This window comes from Natrix helvetica (genome assembly GCF_964273705.1).
Source record: "Natrix helvetica genome assembly, chromosome: 8".
NCBI lineage: Eukaryota > Metazoa > Chordata > Lepidosauria > Squamata > Natricidae > Natrix > Natrix helvetica.
In genome coordinates, this window is record NC_138559.1 from 12,212,700 (window position 1) to 12,236,364 (window position 23,665).

The window sequence follows — 23,665 nt, forward strand, 5'->3', positions numbered from 1 at the left end:
ACCACTGGCTGGCCCCGCCCCTCGCCCTCCCCTTCCAGTCTCTCCACATCTGGCCTAAGATGAGAGAGTGAGGAGAGAGAGAGAGGGAGGGAGGGAGGGAGATTGAGAGATTGAGAGAGAGAGAGAGAAGAGAGGGAGGGAGGGAGAGGGAGATAGAGAGAGAGAGAGAGAGAGAGAGAGAGAAGGAGGGAGGGAGAGAGGGAGATATAGATATATAGAGAGAGAGGGAGGGAGAGAGGGAGATAGAGATTGAGAGAGAGAAGGAGGGAGGGAGAGAGGGAGATGAGAGAGAGAGAGAGAGAGAGAGAGATACCCATTTTCCACAGAAAACACCAGGAGCCACAAAACCTGGGTAGGTATGGCTATAGGGGAGGGGGGTCATGTGACTGGTATTTCAAAGTCTTTCAAGGGGGGATTTACAGTCACAGACCTTACTGGCTTGGAGAGCTGCCAGGCTGATAGCTGCAAATCTCGGCAAGGAGTCTCGGAGAGTCACGAACCAATTAAGCGAACTAATTGTCTCCTGCAAACTCCACTCCCCTTTCGCTGCTCTTCTATTTCCTCTGGGAGGGCCATTCATCATCCACCTGTGGCCTTACTCCCAAGTCGACCCCTGTTCCTTAGCTGTTCCCTTCGTCTGGCAACTCTGCGCATGCGCACACTGGAACAGGCTCCAGCTGTTCGTCTGCCTCACTGATGTCTGACTCCGAAGGCAGCTGATAACTATTAGACAGGCCCCATCTCTGTCTCTGACACAGAGCCCTCATCAGAGCCTTCCCCAGACTCCAGGACTGGCCCATGTTCCTCCCCAACCTCCTCGCTGTCTGAATCTGCTGCCACAACAGGAATGGAAGGGTTTATACTCCTTACAATGACCAGCTGTCTCTAGAAAAAAGCTCCTTTGGGACAACCATGTACATTTCTTGATAACAGAATGGAAATAGTTGACCAGTCTTCTTCCACACTAGTTCCACCCCCCACCCAAAAAGGGACTCTTATCTTTGTGATCTTCTCATAGCCTCTCATCCGAGGACTAATCCCATCCTACTTTGCTTTGCGGCAAAAATTAGGGTGGTGACCTGGAACCTTTTGTGGCAGTTTGGCTGGCTAAAAAGAATGGCTCAATTGTACGGGTTTCAGACTGCATTTATTTTAGAAACGCAGAAGGCTGCTTGGTTCTACAATGTAGAATTTGTATGCAGTTGGAGCACAGAGACTGATTCATTCCAGCAAATGGCCTCAGCCCCTTTGGCCGACATCAAGTAGAGCATCCGTTCTTACCAGTTCAATATGCCATATCTTGTTCAATCCCACCAGTGACTGAGAATTGGTGTAACTGTTCTCTCTGTCCATTCATTTGATTTCAATTTTGCAAACAAAGCCTGGGAAAGTTGGGGAACATTCATAGATGCTACTGAGATGGATCTCTGCTTTAACTGACCATCGTTAATCAACCACCAATCACAAGATATTATTCTGTCTGACTTCTATTTTTTTTTTTTTACTATTATTATATGCTTTATTCATTAAACATGAAACTCAGCCAACTGAACACTCAAAAATGCATTACAAATACCATTGACTGGTGCTAATGGTTGATACTCAGCTGGAATCATCAACTGGACATTGGCTGAACTGGAAAACGTGGACCGGAAAACATGCAAACTTTTGAATATGTACCACGCTTTACATCCACGAAGTGACATCGACAGGTTGTACCTGCCAAGAAAAATAGGGGGCAGGGGGTTATTGCAAATCCATCAAACTGTAGAAGAAGAAAAACGAAGTTTGAATGATTATGTGAACCAAAATACAGAAAAATTGCTGCAGGCTATGAAAACGAAGAACAGCATAAAAACAACAGAAACAAAGGCAGAATATAAGGAAAAACAGCTGGATGACAGATTAGATAGATGGAAAACCAAAGCTTTGCATGGACAGCACTTGAAAAACATTGAAGGAAAATGTGATGACAACTTGACATGGACATGGCTTAAGATGGGAACTATCAAGAAAGAAACAGAAGGTTTAATACAGGCTGCTCAAGAACAAGCACTACAAACTAATGCCATGAAAGCGAAGATACAAAAATCCATGGACAACCCAAACTGCTGACTTTGCAATAAAGAAAGTCGAAACTGTTTCACATTTAATATGTGAATGCAGCAAAATCGCACAAACTGATTACAAAGCTAGACACAACCAAGTTGCTAAATTAATCCACTGGCCATTATGTAAAAAATATGATTTACTATTATTATTATATACTTTATTCATTAAACATGAAATTCAGCCAACTGAACATTCAAAAATGCATTACAAATACCAGTGACTGGTGCTAATGGTTGATATGGTTTGCTGCCAGCGTCTTAGGTATCAACCAAGGACCATCTTAAAATATAAGATGTTCCGAGTAGCGCAGTTTTTTGCAGTTCCGCTGCTGTTATTGCAGGAAGCTGCAATTTGTTGATGTATCTTATAAAATTCTTGGATATGGTGCCAAGTGCCCCGATGACAATGGATATCACTTTTCTTTCTTTTTTTTTCTTTTCTTTTCTTTTCTTTTCTTTTCTTTTCTTTTCTTTTCTTTTCTTTTCTTTTCTTTTCTTTTCTTTTCTTTTCTTTTCTTTCTTTCTTTCTTTCTTTCTTTCTTTCTTTCTTTCTTTCTTTCTTTCTTTCTTTCTTTCTTTCTTTCTTTCTTTCTTTCTTTCTTTCTTTCTTTCTTCCTTCCTTCCTTCCTTCCTTCCTTCCTTCCTTCCTTCCTTCCTTCCTTTCTCCCTCCCTCCCTCCCTCCCTCCCTCCCACCCCCCCTCCTCCTCCTCTTCCTCCTCATTATATTATTATTATTATTATTATTATTATTATTATTATTATTATTATTATTATTATTATTATTATTATTATTATTATTATACAATTGTATCACAGCGGCCAGTTGTTTCGCCGGATTTGGCATTGATTACTAGTCGGGCCCCACCCAGGGGCCTAGGACGTCGTAACGTATTTTAGTAATATACGTGCAGATCCAAGCAGTGCAGCTTTTTGCATTTGACTGATGGTGATTTTGTCAAGTTTTAACTGTTTTAAATGTAATTCCAGTGCTTTTGGAATAGCACCCAGTGTGCCGATTACCACTGGAATAATAATAATAATAATAATAATAATAATAATAATAATAATAATAATAATAATAATAATAATAATAATGATGATGATGATGATGATGATGATGCTTTTATTTGCTGGTCTGTGACTGTAGTAAGGATTGACTGATGGTTTGATTGATTGATTGATCTCTGCTTCTTTGTTCTTCTCTCTTCTTGTCTGATAGGTGGAGGCTGAGGCTGTGAACCGGGCTATAACCATTGCCAACCAAACCAACTGCCCCTTATACATCACCAAAGTGATGAGCAAAAGTGCCGCAGAAGTGATTGCCTTGGCCAGGAAGAAGGGTGAGCTTTATTAATAGAATATAGAGTCAAGATCAGATTAAGTGTTAGCACAGGCAGTCCTCGACTTACGGCCACAATGGAGGCCAAAATTTCTGGTCATAAGCTACTTTCTTCAGTGCCTTTCAGTGGTGGGTTCTGGATTCCATTCCAACTGGTACAGTTGGAACGGATCCGGCGTCACCCACATGGACGCGCGGACACATCGTACTTGCCTGCGACGCTTCCGCAAGTCTCCGCAACACTCCAGCTGCTTGGCGGAGCATCGCGCAGGCGCCGTACGCGCCATGCGCGGAAGTGTCAAAGGCTTAAAGCACAGGTAAGAAGCTCAGGTGGGTGGGTGGGCCCTCTGGAGCACTGTACCGGAATGGTACCCGGTGCTCCGGGCAGGATCCGGTACACCCGTACCAGGGCGTACCACCTGCAACCCACCACTGGTGCCTTGGTAACTTTGAACCATCACTAAATGAACTGTTGTAAGTCGAGGACTACCTGTACCACTTTATATTGCCTTGGTAAGGCCACACTTGAAACACTGCATCCAGTTTTGGTTGCCACAATGTAAAATAAGATGTTGGGACTCTAGAAAGAGTGCAGAGAAGAGCAACAAAGAGGATTAGGGGACTGGAGGCTAAAATATATAATGCTGGAATTGGGTATGTCTACTTTAATGAAAAAAGGGACTAAGGATGATGTGATAGCAGTGTTCCAACATCTTAGAGGTTGCCACAAAGAAGAGGGGGCAACCTACTCTCCAAAGCACCTGAAAGTAGGACAGGAAGCAATGGATGGAAACTAATCAAGGAGAGAAACAACTTAGAACTAAGAAGAAATTTCCTGACAGTGAGAACAATTAATCAGTGGAACAACTTGCCTCCAGAAGCTGTGAATGTTCCAACACTGGACGTTGTGGGCTTCTTCCCACTGGAAGAAGAGACTGGACAGTCACTTGCCTGGAATGGTGCAGGGGGTTGAGCTAGAAGACCTCCAAGGATCCCTTCCAACTCTTATTCTGTTCTAAGCCTGATGAGGAAAAAAAATGACTATTTTCTCCACTCCTGTTTCATTGCAAGCGTCATAAATCTCCCAGATGGTGGGATGCCTAGCTGGATTTTTTTAAAAACTTCCAGAGCGGTTGAATTTTTTGCAGGGAGCTGGTTGCACATTCCAAGTAGCTTGTTAGGCTGCTGGCTGTTTAAAATCCATTTCCTCTCTGGTACTCTCCACCAGCTGGCTCGGTAGCTTTGCTAATGCTAGTTTTGCAAATAGGAAAGTGACCTCATCTTTTTAGTCCCTGCTTGCTAACACTGCCATTCTTTTATTATTCCCTTCACGGTCTCCACCCCGCCCTGCTAAGCAGGATTCCCTCCAACAGCTTCTTCTGTCTTTTATTTACACAAAGCATAAACCTGCTTTTCCATATGTCAGTGCAGCAAGCCAGAGAAACAGGATTTCGATTTCCGTGTACCGACTGCTCCCTGCAAATCCGGAACTGGATTAAAAAGGGTGCTTCCAGATTGGTGGAGGGTTGGAAACGCAAAGATATTGGGGCTATTTGGAGTCCCAAACATTGAATGGTTAGCAGGTGCTCTCTATATGTGTTAATACAATACAATACAATACCAGAGTTGGAAGGGACCTTGGAGGTCTTCTAGTCCAAATTCCTGCTTAGGTAGGAAACCCTATACCGTTTCAGACAAATGGCTATCCAACATCTTCTTAAAGACTTCCAGTGTTGAGGCATTCACAACTTCTGGAGGCAAGCTGTTCCACTGATTAATTGTTCTAACTGTCAGGGAATTTCTCCTCAGTTCTCAGTTGCTTCTCTCCTTGATTAGTTTCCACCCATTGCTTCTTGTTCTACCCTCAGGTGCCTTGGAGAATAGCTTGACTCCCTCTTCTTTGTGGCAAACCCAGCTGAACTGGACAGAGCTCCATAATCTGAGCAAAAGCATTAGATCACAGGGGTTGCCAAGTTTGAGAACTTTTAAGACTCGTGGCCTTCAGCTCCCAGAATTCTGGCTAGGGAATTCTGGGAGTTGAAGTCCACAAGTCTTAAAAGTTTCCAACTTTGGAGAGCTCTGCAGGTGTGGTGGTTGCTCTTTGCTCTGCTCAAATTTGCTTTTGGAATGAAAAAATGACCCATGTTCCTGATATTTGGGAAAATATCCCTTGGTTTGCCAGCTGTGCCCACATTCTGAATTATACGGTAGAATGAACTGACTTCTTATCTAAGCTTCACTGCGCATGTCACACATTCCATACCTTCTTCACTTTACTTCTCTTCTTTTCTTTGGTCCATCTGCCAAGGCAGACAGGAAATTTGCCAAGATGTAATCAATTAGCTAGTAAGTTTGTATTTTTACTTTCTTTACAATAAAATGCTTTTCTTAGAATATATCTCGGGTTTATTTTGCTTATTTAGAAGTATGTTTCAAGGGGAAGCCACAATTTCATACCTCGTTAATTTACAGGGCTTAATTCACACCCTGACAGGGGGGGTCCTAACTTCTGCAGCATTCTTCATTCTGATAGAGGCAACGCCATCTTCCTTCTGAAGACGGTATTCAGCTGTTGTGGTCCTTGTTGTTGTTGTTCCTAATACAGGCATGAACCAGAGCAGGAGTGCCCTGGGATGGGTCCCGTTACCGTCCTTAACCTACCTCTCCAAATAAAAAAAACCCAATATAAGCGGCATTTCACAGGGTTACAGTATTGCAGGAACTGGGTATGTTTAGCTTAAGAGAAAGAAGGACTAGGGGAGACATGATAGCAGTCTTCCAATATCTCAGGGGTTGCCACGAAGAAGAGGGAGTCAAACTATTCTCCAAGGCACCTGAGGGTAGAACAAGAAGCAATGGGTGGAAACTAATCAAGGAGAGAAGCAACTTAGAACTGAGGAGAAATTTCCTGACAGTTAGAACAATTAATCAGTGGAACAGAAGTTGCCTCCAGAAGTTGTGAATGCCCCAACACTGGAAGTCTTTAAGAAGATGTTGGATAGCTATTTGTCTGAAATGGTATAGGGTTTCCTGCCTAGGCAGGGGGTTGGACTAGAAGACCTCCAAGGTCCCTTCCAACTGTACTATTGTATTGTATTATTATTGTATTGATATTCTGCCTTGCTGTGGTGGCAAACAAACATTATTTTCCCCATTGTATGGTGGACTAAGATCTGGATTTTCTGAACAGCCTCATCCCTGGAAACCTATTGGTAATGCAGTCTTCATCATGTTCAGAGGTGGTATTTACTTACCTTCTCTACTGGTTCGCAAATGTGAGGGCATGTGCTAAGCCTTCCACACATGCACTTTTAGCTAAAAAGGGGCCTAAACCAGGTGCCATAAAGCCGGAACAGGTGGGTGGGGCCACCCGTGATTTTCGCTACTGTTTCGGGCAAACCAATAGAATACCACCTCTGATCGTGTTCATGCTTTATGCTTTGAAAATATATCGTATTTTTCAGAGTATAAGATGCACCAGAGTATAAGATGCACCAAGGTTTTAGAGACGCAAATTTAAAAAAAAGTAGGTAGGTAGATAGAGGGATAGAGAGGGAGAGAAAGAAAGAAATACAGGAGGGAGGGAGGGAGGGAGGGAGAGAGAGTAGTTAGGTAGGTAGGTAGATAAAGGGATAGAGAGAGAGAGAGAGAGAGAGAGTGTTTAGGTAGGTAGAGGGATAGAGAGAGAGAAATAGAGAGAGAGAGAAATACAGTAGATAGGTAGGTGTTTCTGCTGGCACAGAACTTGATCAATGTAATTCTCATCAATCAGTTAAAGAGCTTTCCAAAAGGAAACAAAAAAGTTTTTGCACTCTGCAAACCTCCCCCAAAACGGCCTGTTTTTCATGAAAACGGGCCCATTTTTTTTCAAAAAAAGGCATGAATAGCCTTGGGGAGGGGGGGGGTTGCAGAGTGCTCTGCCCCCCCCCCAAAAACGAGCAAAAATGGCCCTTTTTTGCTCATTTCTGCCCTCCCCAGCCCCCAGGAGCTCTCTGAAAGCCTCCATAAGGCTCTGCATGGCCATTTTGGTGAAGGGAGCCGGGCTTCAGGAGGCAAAAAAATGCTGTATTTGATGTATAAGACGCACCCAGATTTTCAGCCTCTTTTCTGAAGAAATAAGGTGCGTCTTATACTCCGAAAAATACAGTAAGTGTTTAAAAATAAGCCTAAGGTGTGAAACAGTCTCAGAACATATGTTTACTTCTGCTGCTCATCGCCAGGTTTTTTTATTAGTCCCAGGCAAAAATATTTCCCCACAATTCCACCTTTCTTGGAATTGCCAGTTAAAAGTGTCGAGAACACTTGCATTCTCTCTGTCTTGTATTGCTTAAGGTTTATTATTTTTATATTAAAGCTTCGTTAGGTGTAGTTGTCTTTAAGATGAAGGGTTTTTTTTCCCTCCTTCTCCCCCCCTCCCCCCTCCCCTCCCCTCCATGCAAGAAAGTAGTTGAAGAGGACATGATGCAGTCTAAATAAACCCAGTTTTAATCAGATAAGCGTTTTTGTCCCTGGAGGTTTTACAGCCCTTATAAACCCTTATCTGTGCTCCTTAGCTTAACCTGTGTTTCTGCAGAGTGCAGTCACTGAATTATGGCATGCTGAGGCCTTCCTGTCTTTTATTTATCATCAGCTGCTCTGTTGCATGAATTAAAAAAAGAAGCTGGCAAGCGGGTTAAGCTAAATAAAGGGAAGAGGGTTAAAAATCAAATGATAATAATAGAGTTATGGGTGATGCCTTGAAAAAAAGATTTCCCATTGAATCCAAACTGGGCCACAGTTGATAACTCAAACTGTGTTGGGAATATGTTGGGGCATGGCCAGCTCGAGGTCACTTCTGTTGGGTGCACCTGTGGTGGCCCAGGCACTCTGCCAGCGAAAACAGGCTCCCGAGCTCTGTTTTCGCTGGCCGAAGCAGCGCGGGCCGGTCCTTTGCTGCTTCCCCTGGGCCAGATCTAAGTACCCCACAGGCTGGATCCGGCCCCTGGGCCTTGAGTTTGACGCCCCTGACATAGTGGCTTCACTGCCTCTTTTTTTCAATAGGAGTCCGGCAGCCTTCCTACTGAGAATGAATTACACGTTTTCCCACGCATCTTTTGTTCATGTCTTCATTGACACTAGAACAATACCCAAAAGTTCCCATTTCCCCTCCTTTTCCCCCCAGTGTTCTTAGCTAGCAATGCCTTGGCCAAAGTCCCACCAAGGGCTGCATGAGAAAATACCATTCTTGAATCTGTATCGGCGTTGAATAAGGCACCTTCCAATGCGTATTTGTTTGCCTGCGGGTTGATTAACCAAATATTATTTATGCATCGCTGCTATCATATTGATTCCTGATGGATAGCTAATCTCACGTCCATTTAAATAATGGCCCCACCCTACAACCTGACTTTGCTCTCCAGTTCTTCTTTCAAACTAAGCCAAGAGGGAAGGTGGGTTGCTTTCGAGCCTGGTAATAATTGTCCTGTTGCTCCTGTCTTGATTAACAGGCACTGTGGTGTATGGCGAGCCCATTGCAGCAAGCTTAGGTACCGACGGATCTCATTACTGGAGTAAAAACTGGGCCAAAGCAGCTGCTTTTGTCACTGCTCCACCGCTGAGTCCTGACCCGACTACTCCGGACTTCCTCAATTCTCTGCTGTCCTGGTGAGTTGAGTTGGAGATGGGGACGATCCTTCTAGGAGTTGACTCTGATCTCAAAAAGACGGAGAATGTCAGTGTATGAGAGAATTCATAAACTGGAATAGGGATTAGTAACAAGGTCAGCCAATGGGAGCTGAAACAGTTTGGAGCCTGGGCGTGGCTTAGCTCTGCAGCTTCGAGTCTGTGCTGAGCTCAGAAGTCGTCTGCTGCTCTGAACTGGAAACAATGGAAAACCTGCGTTTGGTATTGTATATCTACTTCCTGTGATTATTGTATATGAAGAGAAGTTAATGAATCCTGCTGAATCAGTTACCTGTGAGTGCTTTCTGGGTGTGATTGCTGCAACAAACTCTTGACAGAAAATGTGTGGCACAGCAGGAGAAAGAAATTCTGTGTCCCATGCAGGTGGCTTGGGTTTGGCACCAAGTTGACTGTGGCTGTTTTGTTAAAAGGCTGTCTTCACACATTCGCTTCCTCTCCGATTTATTCTTCACTTCTGCATTTGTTTGGGATATTTGAGAGGTAGGCTGCGAATGTGCCCCACTTTCTATCAAGGAAAGTCTTACTATGCACATATATCCTCTTGGCACCACTGATTGAACCTGGAAACCTTTTCAAAACATATGGCTCAAAATTCCAGCCCTTTCACCCAAGCTAAGATTTAATACCACGGCTGGTAATAAAAGAGGTGATTTATAGAGATGAATAATTTGTAGTCCTGGGCAAAGATTGTTACACGCAGTGAGCAATGAAGTGCAGTTTGTTTGCTTTTGCTGTCATTCTGTCGTCGATGAATAGAGCAATTCTTGTCTTCTGCTTCCAGTGGAGATCTCCAGGTTACTGGCAGTGGCCACTGCACTTTCAATACGGCCCAGAAAGCTGTTGGGAAGGACAATTTCACTTTGATCCCGCAAGGAACCAATGGAACTGAGGAACGGATGTCCATCATCTGGGATAAAGCCGTGGTGGGTTGTTTTGGTTTGGATTGGGATCAAGCCTACCAATGCTAAACATGCCAACCATCTGTAACCAAGTCCCTTGCAGTCACAGATTGGCAGACGTTTTCCCGTGCCAACTTAATTGATGAACATTGATGCAGATGGCATGAACCCCTTGGCATCTAGGCAATAAACTTGGGACGCTCAGATCAGGATGAAAACATTTAGGGATTCTCCCTTGCTTCGATAGGACACCATCCTTTGAGACCCCAATGAGATTAGCATTCATCTAGCTCTGTAGCTGTAGTGTTATGTGGGAAGGGGAGACAGGAGGAAGAGCTGCAGCCTAGACCAGCGATGGCGAAACTTTTTTGGCTCGTGTGCCACAAGTGGGGGGAGCGCAGGGGGGTCGTGTGCGTGCATGCCACACCCATAATGCAATGCGTGACCCCCCACTGCGCATGCGTGCACAAAAGGCGCTTCCCCCCCCCCCATTTTTACATGCTTTTTTTGCCCTCCCCAGGCTCCAGAGGCTTTATAGGAGCCTGGGGAGGGTGAAAAGAGCCCCCCCCCCGCCCTCCCCGGAGGCCCTCCGGAAGCTTTAGGGATCGTCCGGAGGCTTCCCTGAAGCCTTTGGTACGCTTAAAACGACCCTCCGTGCAAACTTCCGGTTTGCTCGGAGGGTCGTTTTGAGCGTACCAAAGGCTTCAGGGACCGTCCGGAGTGAAAATGGTGAACTCAGCTGGCCAGCGCGGGCATGCGCACTGGCCAGCTGTCAGGGCAGCGCCTCGCATGCCCTGACAAATGGCTCCGCGTGCCACCTGTGGCACGCGTGCCATAGGTTCGCCATCCCTGGCCTAGACAGTCGTCATGCAAAAGGGATCTCAGCCCCTGGAAAGAAAAGGGGCGTGAGAAGCATTTCAGAAGGGATTCTTCCTAGCTTTCTGGAAAGCAGAATTTAAGTCCAGTCTTTCTCCGCTTAGTGGACTTTGTTTGCTTAGAACAAATTTGTAGCCGGGCAAGAGCGTTCAAATGCAAGTAGCGCCAAAGAGTCAGGCGTAGTTCAACAAAATAATTCCTTTTGCAGGCAACTTAAAACCCCTCCTCTCTCTCTCTCTCTCTCAGAACAGTATGGGCATGGGTGACCACAAGCTGTTTCTTTGATGACCCTGTTAGGTCCCGTCCCCCGTCCCCCGTCCCCCCTCCGCCCCTCTACTGCTGACGTTGTTTTTCCACTGTGATCGTTCTTTCCTTTGATTCAGGTTACTGGCAAAATGGACGAGAACCAGTTTGTTGCTGTCACCAGTACCACAGCAGCCAAGATCTTGAACCTGTATCCACGGAAGGGGCGCATTGCAGTGGGATCTGATGCTGACCTGGTGATCTGGGATCCTGACAACGTCAAGACGATCTCAGCCAAGACGCACAACATAGTAAGTTTGCAGATTAAAAACTAGGGCATGCCGGACTGCAGTGGGAAGACCTAGGGCAGTGGGTCTCAACCTCCCTAATGCCGCGACCCTTTAATACAGTTCCTATGTTGTGGTGACCCCCAACCATAAAATTATTTTATGTTTTCCGTATTTTTTTCAAAAATATGTGTTTTCCAATGGTCTTAGGCGACCCCTGTGAAAAGGGTCGTTCGACCCCCAAAGGAGTCCCGACCCACAGGTTGAGAACCACTGACCTAGGGGCTGACACACCATTAATCACATCATTATAGCCTTGATGCTGTAGTAGGGCATGGAAGTTCAACTTGAGGTAGACTTCTGCCTGACTGCATGTCATGGATGATATGCGTCTTATCGTCTGGAGACGGTGGCATCATTGTTGCATTTATATTTCTGCAAATGCACCAACGCCAAATCAGCATGCGGGATGCATATCGCCGCATAACATGTGGCTGAGATTTGGGAGTCATGTGCTTCGGCCTGTCAACAACCATTTGCAGCCTGTGTTTACCCATCAACGCCTATGCCCCGTTGCAGACAAGGCTAAATCAATCTAATAAATACTATCAGCACAAACTTCCTTTGATGATGTTTGCAGGGAAAGTGCTTTGAAATACACACTCTCTCGTCCTACACTGCTGGTCCAATCAAGATCACAACCCAAACTTTGCCTTATCTTGACAGATAAGGAAAACCTTGCCAGCCCAAGCTTGGCAAATATCTTTTGTAACATCTGTTAACCAATGGGGGGTGGGGGGCAAGGCTAAAGAAGAAAAAAAAGAAACCTTGACAGATTATCTGTTTGAAGTTGTTTGGGGTATTAAAAAGAAGAAGAAAACTCCTCAGTTTGTGAAGGATTGAAAATGTGGGTTTTTTTTTCTCTCCCTACATTTGTCAATCCCTAGTATGTGAACATAGGGATGCTTTGGCTCAGTAACTAAGACGCTGAGCTTGTCAATCAGAAAGTTCAGCAGTTTGGCGGTTCGAACCCCATGTGCCACGTAATGGAGTGAGCTCCTGTTACTTATCCCAGCTTCTGCCAACCTAGCAGTTCAAAAACACATAAAAAGTAGAAAAAATAGGGACCACCTTTGGTGGGAAGGTAACAGCGTTCCGTGCGTCTTCGGCCTTTAGTCATGCCGGCCACATAACCACGGAGACGTTTTCGGACAGCGCTGGCTCTTCAGTTTTGAAACGGAGATGAGCACCGCCCCCTAGAGTCAGGAACGACGAATATCTGGAAGATTGCACTAGTGAAATACAATAGGCTAAGAACGGTATCAGTGCTTTTGAATTTACGTACTCTCACTTTTAGATTTGTGCATTCATCTTTAATAAATCCAAAGGTCTCTTTGTAAACATAATTGCATTGTATTTATCGATTTAGTAGAATACTAATTCAGATTTAAAAATAATTTTTGGTTTAGTGATTCTACTGTTTATTTCAACCCCTGGTAGAACTGGAGCAGGGCATTCTCCGAAGATCAGCAATAGAAGCGGAGACACAGTCCGAAAAGAAATGTTGTAATTGACCTTTTAGACAATTTGATAGGAACATTTTCTGCTTCTTTGGCCTTGAGGAAAAAAAAGAGAAAGGCAAACAAACAAGTGCTTTGTTGTCTTATTTACATCTCCTTGAGCTGCTGGCGAAAAGCCCAGGGAATTTTTAGAAATCAAATTTTCTGTGTTTCCACTTATGAATCTTCTTTTTTCCCCCCTACTACAAAGATGCAGTTATTTCCGCTTGGCAAGGATTTGGGGCGAAGGCAGTGTTGATCATCTCTCTAAAATATCTCCTTTCACAAGGAGATTCCATCATGCAGTTGGATAGCTGTGGGTGATCAATGTTTGGTTGCAAAACCTGAAAGAATGCAAAGTTGAAATGTATTTGAATACAAGTATATTGAATGCATTAAGAATGCAAAGTATATTGAAATCAAAAGGTGTTTTTGGTGCTGGGTTTCAAGCTGGCTTCCAGAAACACCTTAGTCATTTTAGAAGGATACTTTTTAAAAAAAATTCACCCAAAGTAATAAATTGGCAATCTTAATCTGGGGAAAAAAGGTTTTACTTGCCATGGCCAATTTTTCTTTGAAGTTTGCTTTCCCAAAAAATTCAAGGTGTTATAGAGATACAAAAATCAGCCTTATCCAAACTTCCTTAGAAAGAAATCTGGTCAATTATTTTTCTGGAACCTGCTTGCTGACCTGAGACTTGAGGGTTGGCAAAAGTAACCTAAGGGTTCAGTGGCTAAGATGCTGAGTTTGCCAATCAGAATGGTTGGCAGTTCGAATCCCTAGGGCCGTGCAATGGAGCGAGCTCCCGTTATTTTTCCCAGCTTCTGCCAACCTAGCAGTTTGAAAGCATGTAAAAAATGCAAGTAGAAAAATAGGAACCACCTTTGTTGGGAAGGTAACAGCGGCCACATAACCATGGATACGTGGTTCTTATTTTTTTACTTGCATTTTTTACATGTTTTTGAACTGCTAGCTTGGCGGTAGCTGGGATAAGTAATGGGAGTTCACTCCATTACACAGCCCTAGGGATTTGAACTGCTGACCTTCTGGTCAACAAGCTCAGCGTCTTACCCACTGAGCTACCACATCCCTTAGAGACTACCTAGGACACCACATATCAAGGAAGTGTTCATGTAATTCCAGAGATGGAATGTCCAGGATGGATTATTTTGGATAGTAGCATCTCAATTTTCCTTGAGGCCAAATACTCATCAACCGTGAACCGCTCTTCTGTCTTCCAGAATGTGGAGTATAACATCTTCGAAGGCATGGAGTGTCGCGGGTCTCCTTTAGTGGTCATCAGCCAAGGAAAAATTGTGCTGGAGGATGGTAATCTCCATGTAACTGAAGGGTCTGGCCGATACATTCCTAGGAAACCTTTCCCTGACTTCGTTTACAAACGTATCAAAGCAAGAAGCAGGGTAAGTAACTTGAATCATCACCATCTTTATGGATCTGGTCTTGCAAATTATGAAATAAATTACAAAATGGGTCTGTTAAAAGTTGGGCACATCTTGAAGATTAGCAGTTTGCTTTGTTGGAAACTACCGGATCCTTTTGATCACGTGGTTGGAAATGTATGGAAATACAGCCAAGCATTATGAGTTTGTGCTCATCTCAAAACTTCCAATCTTCAGGCTGGCTGAGTTTCTTGAGAAAATATGGGTTAATACCTCAAAATATGCAAGCTGCTTCTCCGAACCACTGTAGGCCTGTTTAATGAGGTAGGCTAGAGTGATGCAGTTCTTGATATAAGTTCTTGATAGAAAAAAAAAGGTTTTTGTGTCTTGCAATCCAGGTCTGCACTTAATCTTCCGTGAATTCTTTCGATGCTTCTAATTTGAAATAGTTAGCAAATGTGCTTCGTACAATTGCCCTGGTGCAATTGAGAATACTTGAAGTTTTCTTAACTTTCATTGGAGTGTCTTAAGTCTGTCTCCTTCTGGCAAATGTCCCCACAGACCAACATTTTGCATGAAGGCCTGGTAAGCATTTGATGTTCTTCCACCAGCTGTTGGTGGTGTGACAAGCACATGGTTTTAGGCAGCAGAAGACTGAGGTAGCCTGCCAGTGTCTGCTGAAGGTGTTATGTTAGCTATATTAAGGAGATCATAAGTAGAAATACTTTAAAAATCGGGGGATGGGTGGAATTCCAACCTCGGCAACATTTAAGACTTGTGGATTTCAGCTCCCAGAATTCCCCAGCCAGGTGTCCAATTTAGCAACTTTAAGACCTGTGGACTTCAACTGAGAAGGTAGGAAGATGTAAAGGATCCAAGCGAAAGCAACTGGATTATGTATTCCTATATTGCCAAATATTTCTCACACTTTACTTTCTTTTCTTCCTCTTTCCCTCAACATCACTTTTCCCCCCAAGCTGGCTGAATTGAGGGGTGTCCCACGCGGTTTGTACGATGGCCCTGTTTGCGAAGTTTCGGTGACACCAAAAACGGTCACACCAGCTTCCTCAGCCAAGACTTCCCCAGCGAAACAGCAGGCTCCACCTGTGAGGAATTTGCACCAGTCTGGATTTAGCTTGTCGGGTACATATTTTTTACGAGTCTTTGCTTTATTTGACTGGCATTCTGGGAGGGAAGAAGATTCTGGGAGAAGGGAGAGGATGTAAGGGAACTCTGCTTACTAGCTTAGAGGCCTCTGCTTACTATCTCTGGTTCAGTGTGGTAGGAGTAAATACAGATAGTAGGACTCAATGTAGCTAGTTTATCATCCCCTGGGACGGGTCAGCAACTCGCAGCTCTGTGGCTTTTTTATCCCTCTGGTGCAGCTTCCTGTCGCTGGTCGGCTCCACAATTATTAGGTCTTTCTGTTAGGACAGGTAGAAGAAAAAGTCTCAGTAGGAGGAGACTCTAGTGGGGGAACCGGACTTCAGTTCGGCTCCAGAATTGAATGGGGGGCTTCCAGTTAGGACCTTTGTGGCTCTTTGAGTGTTTAAGGTGGCCAACCCCTTCCCTGGGACATGTTTTGGGTTGCTTGAATGGAGATCTCAGTGAGATACTTCAGCATCTCCAAACTGCAGTTTCCAGAATTATGGACTGAAATGAGCGTCGTTCAGAATCATGGAACGACATTAAGCTATACAGGTGGTCCTTGACCTACAACGACTGAACAGTTGAGCCCAAATGTTCCATTGCTAAACAAGACAGTTGTTAAAGGAGTTTTGCGGTCTTACAGACTTATGACCACAATTGAACCCAAAGGGGATTCCATGACCCCGGCACATTGCAAACATCATAAATAGGAGCCATTTGCCAAGCATCTGAATTTCGATCACGTGACCGTGAGGACCGCTTTAACAGTCACATTTTTTCAGGGAATGGTTGTAAGTCAAGGACCAGGATGGATTTGATTTACCATATTTTTCGGAGTATAAGACGCATCTTTTTCCCCTCAAAAAAGAGGCTGAAAATCTGGGTGTGTCTTATACACTGAATACAGCATCTTTTGCCTCCCGAAACCCTGCCACTTCACCAAAATGGCCATGCAGAGCCTTTAGGAGGCTTATAGAGTGCTCCTGGGGGCTGGGGAGGGCAGAAATGAGCGGAAAATGGGCTTTTTTGTTCAATTTTGCCCCCCTCCCCAGCCCCACGGGCACTCTATAAGCCTCCTAAAGGCTATGCATGCCCTTTTTTTGACGAAAAACAGGGCCGTTTTTGCAAAAAAAAATGGGCCGTTTTTTGCTCGGTTTTGCCACCCCCAAGGAGCACTCTACAAGCCTCCTAAAGGCTATTTATGCCCTTTTTTTAATCTTCCCACTTCACTCATCCAGGACAGCAGGCGTCCCCAATCCCTGGTCTGTGGACTGGTACCGGTCCGTGGCCCATTCAGAACCGGGCTGCTCAAGTGGCAGGTGAGGGTGCAAGACTTCATGTAGGGCATTCGGTTCTGTGTATGAAACCGTACCCTCCCTCTCTGCCACTGCTGCCCCCCCTGCTGGTCTGTGGAAGAAGAAAAGTTGGGGACCGCTGGAGTACAGAGCAAGTTTAGATGAAATTATTCTATATATAGCAGGGGTCTCCAACCATGGCAACTTTTAGCCTGGCGGACTTCAACTCCCAGAATTCCCCAGCCGTTGGGGGATTCTGGGAGTTGAAGTCCGCCAGGCTAAAAGTTGCCATGGTTGGAGACCCTTGCTATATATAGGTAGTCGTTGAGTTATGACCACAATTGAGCTTCAAATTCATGTTGCCAAGTGAAACACTTGTTAGAAGAGTTTGTCCCATTTTACGACTTTTCTTGCCACAGTTGTTAAGTGAATCACCACAGTTCTTAAATTAGTAACATGGTTGTTAACTGAATCTGGCTTCCCCCGTTGACTTTGCTTGTCAGAAGGTCACAAAAGGGGATCACGTGACCCGGGGACTCTGCAACCGTCGTAAATGTGAATCAGTTGTCAAGCATGCAAATGATAAATCCGATGACCATGGGGACGCTGCAACGGTTGTAAGTGTGAGAAAGAGTCCTCGATCACCTTGTTCAGTGCCGTTCAAACGGTCACTAAGCGAACTCTTGTAAGTCAAGGACTATACCCGTATTGATCAGTCCGATTCACCAGATTGCAGACAGCCAGTCAACGCTTTAGACCAGTGTTTCTCAACCTTGGCAACTTTAAGTCCCGTGGACTTCAACTCCCAGAATCCCCCAGCTTGGCTGGGGAATTCTGGGAGTTGAAGTCCACGGGACTTAAAGTCGCCAAGGTTGAGAAACACTGCTTTTAGACGTACTTTGAAGTCACAATTGAGTTGCTCCTGTTATACATACGTCTTCTACATCTTCAGTTTCTTACTATGTTTCTCTCTCTCCCTCTTTCCAACTTGTAGGTGCGCAAATCGACGATAATATCCCACGGCGTACTACTCAGCGCATAGTTGCACCCCCTGGTGGCCGCGCCAACATCACCAGCTTGGGTTAAAAAACGAGACCGGGGGAGCCAAAGTCCACTTAGAGATGGCGGGAGAGGGTGGGGGCACTTGAAAAGATCTTTTTTTAAATTCTTTTAGAGCCTGTGATGGTTACTGCGGAGAAGCAGTGGATGAGGCCATAGTCTCTCTCTCTCTCTCTCTCTCTCTCTCTCTCTTTATCTCTCCCTCCCTCCCCTCCCTCCTTTTCCTTTTATTGTTAACGGTTTCCCACCCCGTCTCTTCACAAAACCTGCTCACTTCTCCTTTCCTCCACACTTGGGAACGGACACCCCTCTCCCGTCCACCCCTCCCTTTTCTGCTTTTAAAAGAGATAAAACATTGACGTGTAGAACTTGTAGTTGGCGTGACCATGAGCATCGTCATTTCTTTGCCTCTCTTTATTTTTTAAATTTTCTTATAAAAGGAAGGATAAAGTGAATTTTCCGCGAGCTGCCTCTTCGCCCCCCCCCCACCTCCCTCATCTATTAAGGTTGGGTTTTCGCTGCCGCGAAAGAGAAATAAAGGGTTTAAACTGGACATTTCCAAAACTGGACTTGCCAAGCAGGTGACTTAGAACGTGGGGGTAACCATCTGAGATCCCAAACCCATGAAATGACCTCCTTTCCACTAAGTAGAGGGAGGACGGATTTTTATGCTGCTAAGTCAAGGTGTCTTTGTGAAGTGGAGAATGTGCCCCATCTTATTTTGATATTTAATATCTTTATCCCACTCTTGAAGCAATTGAAGGATTCTTCCTTTTCTTCTCTCTCTATATATGGGTGTGTATGTATAGACATATGATTAAGACTTGTCCCTGCCTGTTGCATTGTTTGTGATGCCTTATTTTAGGATGGAGAGAATCTTTCCATTTTCCTATTTTCTTTGGAGTTTTAGCCCCCCCCCCCCCTCCACCATATTCTGGTCATTTCTTGCATCAACCCAACCTTGAGTTTTGCCATCCAAATTTTTCAGGGGTTCTTTTGAGTTTTGGAATCGAATGTATGTATACCTTCTAAAAGACACCCTCCACTGTACTTTCCCTAAAATTACCCGATTCTCTACAAAGTAGACCCTCCCTTGTTTAATCTCTTCAGTCTCTATTGGAAGTAGGTTCTTAGAAAAGCCAAGCCACAGACTCTGAGGGATTGAGAGCTCAGAGAAGGGAACTGGCCAGGGAGCATCTTCTAAATTACTTCCTGCACTTAAAAAAAGTATATTGTATTGAAAAAAAGAAAAAGGCATCGATCCATTCTTGCCACTATCCCAAAATAAGAGGGCCAGGAGCGGAATGTGATTGTCACGGTGGCTTGCTGCTTCTATTCTAACAACACATGAGTTGTTTCATAGCTGGGAATCTTAAGTCTACTAGAGTATTGCCCTTCTTGAGCTCAATCTTCATCTTTCTACTCATAGTAATATTACTATTGCTAAAGTGCCCAGGGAGTGTTGTAAAGTGCTATGGGGAAGGACGGAAGCCTAAATGTCATTGCTAGTGTAGTCTTAAGAGAGTTGTGTCTTGACTGAGTGAAAACTGAGCTATGGGAGAGACATGTAGGACTGATTCCCAGAATGCCTTGGTGCAAGAAAAAGAAAATGGATGGAACCCGGAAAATTGGAATCCTTGCCGTTCTTGGATCAAGATGTATCAGGATTCGCTTTGGAGTTAGGGTTGCGCAACCTGTTTCATGGAACAGCGGTTCTGTACTTGGAAGGTTTGAGGAAGCCGGTGCCTGAATCAAACAACGCACCCTTTGAAATGCTTTGGTCCACGCTTGGAACGAAACAGGGCAGTTCTGATCTGCGTGCAGAGAAAATTGTAGTTTCTTTGGCCTGGACACAAGTGGTGGTGGGTGGGAAAAGAAAAAGCCAAGGACTTTGCCAGCTCAGGGCAGGAAGGGAAGGATGACAGTGGACATAATGAGGAAGCTGATGCAATGTTCCTTGCTAGACATGGGTGACAGCTGAGGTGAGAGACTGACGTTCCTGGGAAAGTTTTGGGTTGAACCAGTGGAATATACTACTTGGAACCGCTGAGGGGAGGGGGAATAGGTGCCATTCATAGGCTACAATCAGGTTTTTGCTTGGCCAAAACTCAGAATCACTAAAGCATTGAGCTTTGGAGTTTTCCTGACTTGGAAGTGGTTCTAAAACCCTGCATTGTTTGGGGTTGAAAATAAAACGCTTCTACTTTGGGCACGCTGGCACTTGGCACCCACTCCGAACTGAAGTGTCCAGTCGCTGCTCTTCAAATCCCTTGTGCTAACCGATGGCAGTGTATTCCTAACAAGCCAATAACACTGCCAACGTCTCCCGAACCATCCTTCTTTTAATATTTGTGCAAAGGTCTGAATGTGGGTGGATTAGAAGTGCTCATCTAGGTAGACAGAGGCCTCTTAATATTTATTATTGGTCCAGTGAAGCGGATGCTCCTTTTGCCTTGTTCCGATCCCACGATAGAATCCAAATGTGCATATCGTATAACTTGCGAGTTTCACCTGTATGTAGCCCATACAGGAACTGACACAATTCACAGTACTTACCTGATCTGAATCTATAGAAATATGACCACTTCCATTAAACCTTCTAGGAGGGTAACATGCAAAGACTTTAGAATCTCCCTTTTCTTTCCCATCCTTCTTGGGTTGGTTGAGTCATTATTTGATCACATCCTTCCTTTGTTACTTACTTCTTCCTTTTTTTAAGTAGCAGTCTTGGTGTACACTTATGGGATTAATTTGTGCCTTTACTTAATCTTGGATGCAGGTCTTGGAAGGGTTTTAATAGCCCCATTCTTAAATCCAGTCGACTGTGTTTAACAAGATTTTAAGTTTCTACTTTCCCTAAGATAAACCAGAAGCCCTTTGAAACCCAAGAGGACGAAGGACATGATTGCATTCAAGGCCAAAACGTCCTAAGGACTTTACCCAACATGTATTTTACACAATGAAATAGTAAGATTCCCAGATCCTCCCTCATTAATAAGTCATGAACGCTCCTTGCTCTCTTTCCACTAACTTAAGGTCAGAAGGCCCTCCGTCCAACATGCCATCGCTCCTTTCACTACTTCCATGCACAGACCAAGCAGAGCATGGCATTTCTTCCCAGTTAACCTTGAGTTGTGGCCTCTTCTGGATCCTTGACTGTCTCTCTATATTTTTCCAGCTTGTCAATACGGACTGGGCTCACCTCTGTACCACCGTATTTACTGGAACACGTGTGAAGTGTACATGTTTATGTAGATTCCCAATGTTCTGGTAGCTGTGGAGCAATGGGTGATGGGCATAATCCAACGTGTTTGTGTTCCTCCTTCCATACATTCAGCCATATGAAGATAATCCCTAGGACACTTCCTGTCTTTGGTCTACGTTTGCCAATGCTCAGGGCGGAGTGGGAAAAAAAAAACACCCTGCCATTTGGATGCTGAAATGTACGGTGTAATAGGTATGAAATTTGAAGTTAACCTGCTCGTTTTTCCTTTTTGTTCATGTTAACAAATTCCAGACCATTTCAAATGGATTTCTTTCTTTCTTTCTTTTTAATTTACTTACGAGATTGCACTTTTATTAAGAAAATATTTAGTAAGTGTAATATATATATATGTTCAGCTATTTTTAATGTTATTTTTTTTCATTTGTGCTTTAATAATGAATTTAAGCATTTTTTTAAAAAAAAATGGGAGAACAATTCTTTTGTAAAAAAAACAAACAAACTCCAAGCAAACTCGTATTTGTTTCAGTTGTATGGAATGAATGCAGCTTTCTGCTATTCACTTGAGTCTTCCTTCTTTCTCTCTGTTTCTCTCTCTTTCTCCCCCCTCCATGTTCATCATTGTTGTTTTTGCTTTGTGCTTTGAGATGGGGAATAGAAAAAAAAGTTTTTTAAAAAATTGCAGGCTATGTAAGCATGTTGTTTCCTGTGGGAGCTTACTCGCTCCGTGTGTCTGTTTTTAATGACTGTCCTATGTAAATGCATAAAAAAAAATGACACTGAACATGGAATTAATTTACCCCAGTGACTTGATGCTCTAAAAGAAGAGAAAAAAAATCATAATTACAGATAATTAAACTATGTAGAATTTAATACTAGCTGGATTTTACTCCTTGGATTTTGTGCTTGTGAACATGAGTGACGGAGCTGTTAAGTGCTAAGATGATCATGTGTGTAGACAAAAACAAAAAAACAAAACCCCCAACCTTAATATTTGACCACTCTCTGGATGGGGAAAATAATGGCATAAAACAAGTCGTGTGTTGTTTCTTTCTTTAAAATTCTGTGTTACATTACCATGGGAACTCCTTAATAAAGATGACATGTTGTTGTTTCAGTTGCTGAGCTGGGGTGTCCTAGAGGTTGATGTTACGTGTGGGTCTTTTGTGTGTTGGTCCAAGCCGAGATTGCAGTGTGTGCCAACCTTCCACAACTTGGGGACTTTCAAAGGCCTGAAGGTCAGCGACTGTAAACACTTGGCCAGTTGTGGAAGGAAAGGCCAGGGTCCCCGTTTCTCGGTGAACTTCAGGTATACTTGGAACCTTGCGTCGAGCTCAACTTGAAATGTAACAAGAAGAGCCACCAGCTTCAAGCTATAGTTAGCGATGCTGACTTTAAGGATCCAGGTGCTAACGCCAAACCGTATATAATAAATGGTGAAAATTTCCAAAACATGCAGATTCGCAAACATCTGTTTAGTGTCAGTAATGCAGCACCAAATGTGACTGGGCCAAATTGGGTATGTGCTTATTTTTACTTACATATGCAAACCTAAGGCTACCCAAGAGCATGAAGGAAACTCATCCCGACAAAAAAACCTTTTATTAATTTACTGTGAATTCTACTTATTCCAGCAAAGTCTTTCAAGGGAGGATTTACAGTCACAGACCTTATCTGGCTTGGAGAGCTGCCAGGCCCATATCTGCAAAACTTGGCAAGGCGTCTCGGAGAGCCACAAGCCAATTAAGCAAATTAATTGTCTCCTGCAAACTCCACACCCCCTTTCACTCCTCTTATTTTCTCTGGGAGGGGCCAGTCATTGTCCACCTGTGGCCTTACTCCCAAGTCGACACCTGTTCTTTAGCTGTTCCCTTCGTCTGGCAGCTCTGCGCATGCGCACACTGGGAACAGGCTCCAGCTGTTTGTCTGCCCCACTGATGTCTCCCTTAGGAACATTCACTCAAGGAATTCTGGGAGTTGTGGTCCCAGAATCCAGAGACCACTAGGTTGCAAAAGCTGCATGGAAACATGCGCTGCAGGTGTTCTGACTTAACTTCCTTAAAAAGCATGAAGTTTTGGTCCCGGCAAAACCTCCTTTATTTACACGACTGTGAATTCCTTTCAGTCACAGTCCGCAAGGCTTGGCAAACAGTCTTTCAGAGGAATGTTTATCAGCACGAACCTTATCTCGCTCGGAGAGCTGCCAGATAACTAGTTTCCAACTGCAAGACAAGGCAACACTTGGCACAGAGTCTCATAGTCACAAACAGAACTTTCCACTCTTGAAACGACCGAAGGAACGAATTGTTTCCTGAAAAAGGAAACTCCGTTTGCTCCTCTTTTGTTTCCTATGGGAGGGGCCAATCACCTCCAAGGTGTGGCTTTACTCCCAAGTCAACCCTGCTTTCTTAGTTCTTGTTTTCTGGCAGCTCTGTGCATACACACACTGGGAACAGGCTCCAGCTGTTCCTCTGCCTCAGTGCTATTTAACTCCCTCTCTGCCTCTAACAGAGCCCTCACCAGAGCCTTTCCCAGACTCCAG

The 23,665-nt window shown here is 44.2% G+C and overlaps 1 protein-coding gene across 1 annotated transcript in view; it reads left to right on the forward strand.

Annotated features, from left to right (window-relative positions):
- LOC309396041 (dihydropyrimidinase-related protein 2) overlaps nt 1-22,240 on the forward strand; it is a 58,887-nt gene extending 36,647 nt beyond the window's left edge. The window contains exons 8-14 of the mRNA XM_081960778.1: nt 3,332-3,452; nt 8,938-9,094; nt 9,915-10,056; nt 11,292-11,462; nt 14,239-14,418; nt 15,375-15,540; nt 17,836-22,240. Of these exons, the coding sequence (XP_081816904.1) occupies nt 3,332-3,452; nt 8,938-9,094; nt 9,915-10,056; nt 11,292-11,462; nt 14,239-14,418; nt 15,375-15,540; nt 17,836-17,927 (1,029 nt within the window). The 3' untranslated portion in view covers nt 17,928-22,240. The remainder of the gene's footprint in view (nt 1-3,331; nt 3,453-8,937; nt 9,095-9,914; nt 10,057-11,291; nt 11,463-14,238; nt 14,419-15,374; nt 15,541-17,835) is intronic.
- The last annotated feature ends 1,425 nt before the right edge of the window (nt 22,241-23,665 follow it).